The 10,905-nt window shown below is 37.4% G+C and overlaps 1 protein-coding gene across 1 annotated transcript in view; it reads left to right on the top strand.

The window, feature by feature from the left end:
• The window catches only part of CCDC34 (coiled-coil domain containing 34), a 17,724-nt gene extending 8,146 nt beyond the window's left edge, over nucleotides 1-9,578 (top strand). Inside the window, exons 4-6 of the mRNA XM_010004261.1 lie at nucleotides 6,647-6,805; nucleotides 8,002-8,143; nucleotides 9,364-9,578. Coding sequence (XP_010002563.1) covers nucleotides 6,647-6,805; nucleotides 8,002-8,143; nucleotides 9,364-9,578 — 516 coding nt within the window. The remainder of the gene's footprint in view (nucleotides 1-6,646; nucleotides 6,806-8,001; nucleotides 8,144-9,363) is intronic.
• Nucleotides 9,579-10,905: the final 1,327 nt, after the last annotated feature.

The raw sequence follows: 10,905 nt of genomic DNA, 5'->3' as shown, positions 1-10,905 counted from the left end.
GCATAAACTGCTTCTGAAAAGAATATAATAACCATTTAATATTCTTTCATGTGAATAGTCTTTGTGATTGTATAGGTTGTAAGTTAACTAAAAGTAATATATTGAAATATGAGCTATAAAAGAACATTTTAAGCTGTGAAATGTGTTTATGCAAATATGGAAAAAATTTCAAGCTCATTAGGAATGAAAAGCATCATAAAATTGTCAGGCACTATGTTGGTTCTACTAATGCCTTTACAATTTTTGGTAAGATACTAGATCTCTGCTGGACAAAAGTAGTCTTGCTTTCTCTCCTAAGATTGAGTCATTTGTGAGCAAACAGTAAATTTTCTATTTGACTTGTTTTAGATGTAATAGAGCTCTCTTTTTAACAAGTCACAAGAATATTAAAGTATTTTAGCTCTAAAATATCTCCAAACATGCTTTTGATTCCAGAAAAAAAAAAATAATTACTGGAATGCAACATGATTTTTTTTATGTAACTAAACCTTTAATTTCTGAGTTACAGTTAATTTGATTTATTGATAAAATTGGAGAATGCATTATTATAAATGCTGAGCCAGCCAACTTGGTGTTAATTGTGTTTTCAGTATTAAAGTAGCCTTGATATGAGCAGTATGCAGAACTGAGCATGGCTCAGCAAAGCCATTAGAATCTGTCTTAATCCTTCTGGTGTGTTAAAAATCTTTGCCTGATTTCTAATTGCTGTATTTAGATTCCAGTTTGGGAAGGAGCTCTGGGCTTTGTGTAGGCAACTCAGAACTGAAGAGTGAAGTTTAAAAATAAGGGAGTTGATGACCTCGATGCCCATCTCATCACAAAACTAAATCTTAAATAGGTGTTGAAAACTCAACCGCTGTCAGTTTCTTCAGGTTAGGATTAATGCTTGTGAATTCTTCTTTTTGTTTTTACTTTTGAAGTTACACTAACCACAAGTGGGTAAATCTGTTAACATCTGGGGGAGTAAAGCTGTTAAGAGGTGAAATAGACCTGTAAGTTTGTCATGTATTTTGCCATAATACTCCAGGGTGAGGAACAGAAAAAGCCTTTGAGCCCTGTAAGTGCTGCTCAGCAATAACTGAACCACTGTTGTGTTATCAACCATGTTTTGGTCACAAGTCCAAAACATAGCACCACAGGATCCATTATGAAGAAAATTAACTCCATCCTAGCCAAAAACTAGTACATATATGTAATATGTGTGTTTACAACAATAACTGTCATCTCAAAAGCCAAATGCTTGCATCCCAAAGTAACTCATTCTAAAACTCATGTTAACATCCCTGTCTTTAGTCTTTAACTTGCATATAATACTTTTATGCTATCTTAGTGTATGATATTACAACTAACAAAGTTGTAAGGGCACAAGTAGTGAAGTTACACATTTTACATTAGAAAAACTAATTATTCTAATACCCATATTAATTTGACTGTAGCCTTTCAAATACTTTCTGCACTATTGAATAGAGAATAAGGCATCACTTTTTCTTAAAAGTAAATATGAGCAAAGCAGACATTAATCATAGAACTTTGTTGTTCAACTTTTTCCTGTTGTTTTGTTTTTTCTTTTAGTGAGTCCCTATTACCTACTGAAAAACAAAATTTTAATGGAAAAATGGGTCTCTAATGGGAAAATTCTTTTGATGCTTCTTCACTGAAAATTCTGTTCTTCTGACTTACTTTACTGTTGTCTGATGGTCTTTATTGGATGAAAAAAGTAGTAAGAAATATGAAAGCCTAGAACCAACACATTATAAAATCATGAATGACTGTTTTTGCAGCACCCTTCCCTTTCTTGAGGTGCTGTGTGTTTCCTCCCAGAAGAAAGACTTTGATTCCAACTCTTACTCCAAAGACTGTTTAATTTGTATTTATCTCACTGTTCCTATTACTGAAGACAGATTGTTCAGCAGCTGGAGCATGACTTTCAAGTTAAAAAAATCACGCTCACTCATGTTCTTTCTTTCATCCAATGACTTGTTAATTATTTAGTGAGGAGTGGTACCTCTTCAACAGGGGTGGAGAATCCAGTCATCCCAGCCTGCAGCCTGGTAGATGGATTTTTCTCCCCACAGTGGGACACATTAGTTTGAATTCCTTCAGGCAGAGAGGTAATGACATCTTCCCTGTCCTAGGTTAATGTTGTAACAGCTGAACTATTGTTCTGAGTCAAAGCTGTGGTTGCTGCTACATTTTACATAGAGCCTGATGTGCTCTGGTTTTTGCTGACAGTTCAGACTTGAAAGGCATTCTGAGGTGTTCACCTTTTTCAAGCCTGCACCCTTTCAAGGATGTGTTTGTGAGAGAAGCCTAAATATCTAGCATAAATGCCTTCTGACCCTGAGAACCAGCACCATTTCAGAATTTAAAGTTTCTGTTTAGGTGCCAAAGTCTGTCTTTACATATCTAAAATTTTTGTAACTGGTCTTAATTTCTTAAGGGTTGTTGTTGTGTTTTTTTCCCCTGCATATTGTGGGGCTTTCACTATCTAGACCTGGAGAACTTTGCACAAAACTTGTCTGTGAGGTTGTGCACAGCCAGTGCCAGGGGTATAATTTTAGGTCACACCTGAATCTTAATTGTATCCAGACTTACCTTTAGACTTCTGTGAGCAGAATTACCTCATTTCTCATGGTTAGTGTTAGAATGAGTTTTCCATAGACTTGTGGAGGAGGAATTCAGGTTGGCAGATTATTAAAATATAAGTGTTTGTGTCTTTCAGGGGCATTTATGGGGTCTGCATTCTTCTGAAGATCCTGAGAGTGTTCAGGGACCAAGTACACTGAGACTTCCTGCTTTGTCACAAATATTTAGTACACATGTGAAATAAAACAGTTTGAGAAAGATTCACATATGTAACCATCTTACAACTCTCCACTTACTAGGCTGCATTGATTTTGTGAGAACTTGAGCAATCAATCACTGTAAACCTGCCTATCAGTAGACTAGTAGACAACTGCAGCTCAATGTTGCTTCTCTGACCTCCTTTCTAGCTTCTTGTTCTTTTCACATGCCAGTTCTGGCATTAAAGAAGTGTTTCTGTGGGCTAGGCTTGGTGACTGACTGTGTAATAGAGCTAAATTGAAAAGATAATAACAGTTGGCTGAACAACCCACAGTTCTGAGGCTGCTAAATATGATTGACAGTCAGGATTATTATGAGGATAAATGAGGAAATTTGGATGGATGTTCTGATGTTTGCAGTGTGGTGAGAGGACGAGAGGTAATGGGTCAGAACTGGAAGAGAGAGGAGATTCAGGTTAGACATTAGGAGGAAATGCTTCAGTGTAGGTGATGAGACATTTGAACAGGTTGCCTAGGGAAGTTGTGGAAGCTAAATCCCTGGAAGCTTTCCAGGCTAGGTTGGATGAGGCTCTGAGCAACCTAGTCTAGTGGGAGGTGTCCCTGCCCGTGCAGGGGGTTGGAACTAGAAGATCTTTATGGTCCCTTCCAACCCAAACCATTCTGTGATTCTATATTATGACTTTTCCTGTGTTTTGCCATCAGTCAAAATGATGCTAGAATATTGTAGCTAAGATGTCAAAGCAAACAGCTGTGAAATAGATCCATCAGTTACCTATGAAAAGAAAACTGTTGCCACATCTTACAGACCAGAAAATGGGAAGGATTGCTATGAGAAGTACTGCAAAAATAAAATCCACAACATTAATTTCTGGAAAGTTTTCTGCTCAGTGACACTCCTCATAGAAAATACAGAACAGAAAGCAGCTCTGCACTTTACCCTTTCCAACTTCTCATTTAATCATTGATGTGAAAGTAGAGAAATATCTATTTTACTAATTTTCTTCCAGTTGGATGTAGTCTCTCTCTTTCAATGGTAATTGGTCTTTTTTCTGCTTGAAAAACTATTTCTACCTCCTGTCAGGAACGAAGGAAAATGCTTCGAATGTTAAATTCCTTTGACAATTCTCCACATGTACATAAGTCTGATTTTTCTGGAAAAGTTAGTAGTTTTGCTGATGAGATGTTGGTTTGGTACTAACTCAGGTACATGCTGCCTACTGAGTCACCTTCGCTGCCTACTGAGTCACCCTCACTGCCTTGTGGGGTGGCTGGATTTGTTTTGGGTGGGGGATTTCTAAGTGCTGACCTAGCCAAGGCTTCATTAGGCTTGGAGGTTTGATAGGATCACAGCCCAGAGCAGTGAACCTGCAGGCTAGATCTGTATCCTTTCTCCTCAATAGTGTGCTTGGGTGGGGTGGCAGGAGAGCAAGCCTTTCTTGCAATGAGTAGTTGGGTAGTTTACAATCAATACCTTAATTTATGTAATACATGTAATCATGTTTTAAAGCAGATGTAAATTTACTAGTGGTTTAGTGAATAGATTGTGTCTGTTTTGAACACAAGATTAAAGAGAATTTTTAGAACCCAATCTGACAATACCAAGCATAAATTACATAATTTCCCTCCCCCTGTATATGTGTGGAAGGAGAGTGAAGAGAGGATTGAAGAACATGTACATTATTATGCACATTCCCAGCATTTTTGATAGACTTATATAAGGGAAAGCGATGAGGTTTGGGGAAGCTGGACAGGCCAGGGTGACAGGAGTTTGACATGAAGCAGGTTATTAAAGCAGCTGGGAATGTGGTGTGCACCAACTTTATGAACTAAAAGCTGTTCTGTGCACAAGAGAAAGAGGAAGCATTTCTGATTTGACTGCACAATAATTTCTAGGCAGCTGCAAAGTCTGCAATTCTGCAGGGACTCTCCCCCTCTTAAGGATGTCTCACTGGAAGTAAAACTTAGCAATAATTGTGGCTTTCATGGAAGTGTGCATGTCATATCTTTGTTTACACAGGACCTAATTTAACTTCAGGTCAGCCTAGGTAGTCAGCTGAACTAATCTGAAGTATGGTGATTAGAGAGATGTAATTTAAGAAGCTTCCTTGCCTTTTAATTACAGTCTCTAGAAAAGTTCTTTGTCTGTTTTCTGCTTATAATTGTCCATTACTGAACAATTCCCCTAGGTATGGAAGGGCTATTTTTTCAGTTTTCTCATATATATATATTTTCATGCTTTTCACATGATAAGACCCTTAGCTAAAGGCTGTAGTTTTGAAAGGTCCTTACTCCTGTAACTTACTTTTATGTACAATGGAGATTAACAACAAAAGACTTGAAATCTTTCTAAGCCTTCTTAGGCAATGTTTTTAATTTGCTGTTTTAGCATATATCTCTCATGATGCAACTTTATTGGTTTACTGGTAATTCTGGTATGAAGGACAAGGATTGAACCAGCAGAGATCCTGCTTAGAACAAACTGCAAGAGTTGTGCTGGTCCCCAGCTCCAGTATTATGGCTTCTGCTTCATTATCTATAACTGCCCATGGGGGCAGCAGGGCAGAGCTCTAGCTTTCTGCCTTTTTGTGCTTGTGAGAGGTAAAACAGAAAGGAAAGTATATTCCTGCTATTGTAAATGTGTTTGTCCTCTTTTCCATCTATTTGTTATACTTTACAGTTGTATTTCTAGGCATTTGACATCCATACTGCCAGCTGTAGTAACTCTGAGTCAGCATAAGTTCCTGTTATACTACACATCTCCTTTCTTCAAGGGAAGCATGCAGGGGAGCATACAAGAAGATGATTTCTTAAAAGAAAAACACTTTTATTCAACAGTTCCTTTCTGTAAAGTGGAAACTGTTTGATCTGAAGTCTTTTGCCTCTACATGTGTGTACAGGTTCTTCAGAGCTAAGCAGAAGTAGTACTGAAGTCAGTGGCATCCCAGACATTTTCTAAAGGTTACAGGGAAGAAAAGTGAGAGCTATTGTTAGTCTTCAAATGGAAATACTTCCTGATCCTGATCATGATTCCATCTCATATGTGCTTGTTGGCTTAGAGAATGGTCCCCAAAATGTTGTGTATTGTAAGATACACACACACTGGAAAGACATAAAAGTGAATGGCACCTCTGTGTATTGTATCTCCCAAATGACAGGTAGCAATTTCACTTCACACTCAGTTACCACTTCTTACCTACCCCAGAATGTGTTTTCTCATTTTCTCTTTCACAGTTTGAAGAGAGGAAATGTGTGGATTGACTGCTAGATGAAGTCCCTGTGAGAATAAACTAAAGCATGTTAAAACTCTAGAGAATACCACAAAACATGGACTGGATTGTCATGAGAACTTCTTATTTTTGTATCAATTTATGGTTAAACATATGCTGAACAATCTGCATGTCTCAGTGACTCTTGGAAGGGGGCAGTTTGCCTGACTTCCATTTGGAGCTGTAGTTTGCTCTGGATTCACTGCAAAGTAAAACTAACACACTGTTGCCAGGAATTGCAATATATATTTCTTTCCCAGAAATATTGAGGTGTATGAAGTGTTTTAAAAAACGTCTGACTTAAATAAAACAATGTAGTAAGCATAATAATAGCACAAGGAGTCCTGAAAGTAATTTTTTTTATGTTTTATAACAACTTGTTATGTTTAAGACTGTTTTATCTGTTTAGTGATGAATAGGTCCTGTCTTCAAAGAGCTTACACTATGGGGTTTTTTCAGGGTTATGATAATTTTGTTCGTAATTAAATAATAAAATTAACTGTATTCCTCAAAAGAATTGGTCATTGAAATATACTGAACAGTTTCTGTTCTGTGTTGTTGATCTATTTCATTTAGGAGAGACGGGAAAGGGAAGAGAAGCTGAACAAAGAAATGGTAGAAAAAGCCACCAGGGAACTAGAAAAAATGCAGTTGCAAGAAAAGGCTGAAGTGAAGTATAAAGAATGGCTAAAGAAGAAGAGAGCTGAAGAGGCAGAAAAGAAGAAAAAAGAGAAGGTATCAATCAACTAGTGATTTATTTGGTTGGGGTTACATAACCTGGAACTTAAATTGGTTGATTGAATTGATTAGAATTTATCAAATGGCAGTGTTGTACATGAGGGAGATACTCAAAAGTAGCAGTGTTAGTGCATTGAGGTATGGTCAGAAAAGCAAGATTTATATCAATGCCTTTTTTGATGGTCTTTGCAAACCCACTACAATTATGACATAAGGAAAAGATAAATACAAGCCTCACAGTCCATTGCAGGGTGACCCAGACAGAAAATAGGCAGTATTATGTTCATCCTTCTCCCAGCACCACTACTATGTTATTATTATGCTTCACATATATCAAATAGAAGCATTTTTGCGTATTTGTCTGTACCAATCTGATGCTAGGAGTTCTAATTTTAATGCTATTTCATATTACTTAATCCCCTGTGTATTTTTATAGTGAACTTCAGAAGATCTGTTGTTATAAGCTTCCTAAAGTATGGGCTTTGAGCTCCACTAGTTCACTAGAGCAAATGCTCTATTAGGGCTATGCTTGCAGGAATAATCCAAAATTGCTCTGAAATGTCACATATTGGTAATAATTATGCCTGAAAACTATGAAATTTGTCTTATCTGTCAGGTTGATTGCTTGTATTTTGATTTAATTAACATTACAGCATAATTTTTCACTAGAATATGTAATATTATAGGAGTGCTATAGTACTGTTGTAGCTAGGTTTGAGGGAGGATCAGGGTGAGAAGAATTTATCTGTATTCCCCCTGTAATTGCAGCAGTTAATCTTGAAGTGCAGAACACATTTATAAGCATTTTGCAAATATGTGTAACAGTTTACCTGGATTATCTTTTAAGCCACCATAATCAATTTTTAGGCCTTGACCTTAATTCTGTAGTCTTTAAAAATCTACCATATAACTACAACACGCTTAAATATTCTGTACTGCGTATAATCTTCTAAAAGGTTTCTGGGACCTTTTTCTCAAACACTAGGTTAATGATTTTCTGCAGTACTTTTTTTAAGACTTACAGGGAAAAAAAAATGCCACTTTTCTGTTTGCAGGAAAATGTATTTATGTTAGAAAACATCTTTGAAATACATTCAGCAGCCTGGGGATCTGCAAAAGATTTATATACCATTTTGTGTGTATTGTACAGGGCTTTGTCTGTAAGAATCTTATTTTATTTTTTAAATTTTTAGGAAAAAGAAAAAGAAAGGGAAGCTGAACAGCAGCAGAAGAAAGAGAAATCAGAGAAGATCTTTAAGCAATGGCTACATAATGCCAGAAATAAACCACGCCCTGTTTTAAATGGATATGGCTTCCCACGTTGGAAGTCTGCAGGTTTGTACTCCCACTACATGTATGTAGTGACTTAGGTTTGTGGTTCCTTCTTTCTAATTCTTTTTTAAGGTAAAATGAATCCTGTTGAAGATTTTAATGCTGTATCTAATTTTGACACATGAGAATTAGTGTCTCATATGGGTAGAGAAGCTTTTACTCCAAGACCTTTTTGTGCATTTTTGTAGGCATTTATGTTATTTGGAAGTAAAATTATATATTTTTTTAAGAATAATATGGCATACTGTGATTGCCTTATCAGGCATAGGAATCACTAGAGCCAGTCACTGCTTCCTGTGAAGCAAATCAGTGGTGTGTCAGCATCCCTGCAAAGTTACTGTTTGTGTTACAGAAGGTGTGCACCACCTGAACACCCCTTAGGAAAGAGGTCGTTTTTTAAGACACAAAGATTAATAAGAGGCTGACAGGAATATTGGCTGAAAGAGGAGACAAGGGAATCAACCTGTGTTCTGAGCTAAAGTTTCCTTCCCATGTAGCTTTGCAACTGCAGTGCACCTTCTTTGCTTCTGTTCCTGCTCTTTTGCTTACAGTTGTTTATAGAGGGTGATACACATTGCCATTGTGGGGTTTTTGGGCCTTCATTACTTCCCAACAGCTGCAATCACTTGTTTAAGTGATTTTTGAAAAACATTTCTCTACTCAGTCTTGTTCATGCACTGGAATTGCAGTCAGACTTTGATTGACTGACAAATGACTGATAGGGCAACATGTTCCTTCTCTTGCATTTTAAGTTTTCTGAGATTGCTTTTTGGGCCCTTGATTGTTACTTGCAGATGATTAATATATAAGTGGGTAATTAGTGTGTTTTTTCTCCTCAATAAAAATGAAGAATAACAGTTAAGCCAAGTTGGAAAAATGTTAGCTTTGTGTATATGGTGACAGTTAAGTTTTAGTTATAAATGCTTTGAAATAATGCAAAGTAGCCAATTCATAGCCATTTACAGCTCTTAAGTGGACAAAAGACTCAGCATTCTGAATGTGACCCAACATTTGATCTGCTTTTTTTTAATAGAGGCAGTTATTAGTTAAAAAAAGTGGAAGACTTATTACTTTAAATCATTTAACTATGTGATGTGCCTCTGCTGGCTTTCTCTAAAGACACTTGTTTTTATTAGTCCAGATGATTATTATAACTACTTGCATTGTAAAGCTCGTAGCATCAATATTTCTTTTTAGTTATGGGTATTTTCTAAATGTTTTAGGGTATGCTGGTGGAAATTTGTATCCAGTTCCAGCATATTATAACCCCATTCCTTGGAAGCCTGTGCATGCACCTCCTCCAAAGGAAGATAATGTTCTTACCGTGAAGAAGAGTAAGAGACCTGTGTCTTACCGGCCACGTGCGTCTACACGTACAGTAATTTATAAGCCCAAGAACAACCTTGGTATTGGATCCTTGTGCAGAAAGCAGTTATAGTACAGAAAACAAAACTATTCTTAAGTGAACTGAGCCATTTATATGAAGTTATATATAGTTACATGTCCAAAACCAGACTGCTTCTTAAAAAAAAGGTTTTGTGAACAGGTTTTATATTTACACCAAATTGATTGTTCAGCTTTTTAATGTGTTTTTTTATATGTTGTATTTTAGTAAAAAAAAGAACAGAAAACAAAAAAGCAAGAAAAAGTAATATTTAGCCAATTGTAATGGAAGTGTACCTCAATGCCAATAAAAAGCACCAGATTGTTTCTTCCTTTTGTCCTCTTTTGTTGTTGAAGGAATTCTTCTGTGTAGTTAAAATAACCCCCCAAGCTGGAGGTTGCTGTGGTTGAAGTGCAGGTCAGGTTGACCTGCCATTTGGCCTTAAAGAAGCTCATGCAATTGGCCTTAGCCCATTGACCAAGCCTGTTCAGGTCCCTCTGCAGAGCCTCCCTACCCTCAAGGAGATCAACCTTCCCTCCCATCTGATGATGAGCCAGCTGAGACCTAGTGAGTTATGATTAAAATGGGAAAGGAAGGTGGGCAATGTTATGGTGGACATCTGCTACAGACCACCTGGGCAGGAAGAAGTGTGTGACATTCCTCAGGCACTTGGAAGAAGCCTTATGCTTCCAGGGCCTGGTCTCACAGGGAGACCTGAACCACCCTGAAACCTGCTGGAAGGGCAACACCACCAGGGCACAGGCAGTCAGTGGAGTTTCTGAAGTGCACTGGTAACTTTCTGACACTTGGTAGAGGAGCTGACAAGGGGAGGCTCTTTGCTGGGTCTGGTAAGTACAAAGAAGGGAGAACTTGTCAGGAATGTGAAGGTTTGAGGCATCTTTGCCTCCAGTGGCTGTGGGATGTTGAAGTTGAGGATTCTGAGAGGAGGCATCACAACCCTGAACTTCAGGAGATCAGATTTTGTCCCATTCAGGAAATTACTTGGGAAAATGATGTTCATTTGAGCTGACAAAAGAGACAAAACCTAGTATGAGTGTGTGAGTATTCATCAGCTGATCACAAACACTGGGTGCACGAGCTGGTCTGATGCATTTCGCTTCTTCTATCACCAAGACATCTAGGCTCCACACTGGCCCTGATGGGTCTGTGCTTGTTACTTCTGTATCAGTGTGTAAATCAAGTGCCAAACATTTATGAATATTTAATATACAACACGGGCTATAATTAATGAATGTCTGCTAAGAGTACCTGACTTTCTGTGGCCTAATACTTATCATAGGACATACAGAGCAAAAGCTGTTAATTTTTAATGCTGTATTTATTTAACAGTTTATTTTCCTATTTATTCTAGTATTTAAAT

This window comes from Chaetura pelagica, unplaced genomic scaffold (assembly GCF_000747805.2).
Source record: "Chaetura pelagica isolate M959 unplaced genomic scaffold, ChaPel_1.0 scaffold119, whole genome shotgun sequence".
Classification (NCBI taxonomy): Eukaryota; Metazoa; Chordata; class Aves; order Apodiformes; family Apodidae; genus Chaetura; species Chaetura pelagica.
This window is presented reverse-complemented; position numbering and strand designations above follow the sequence as displayed.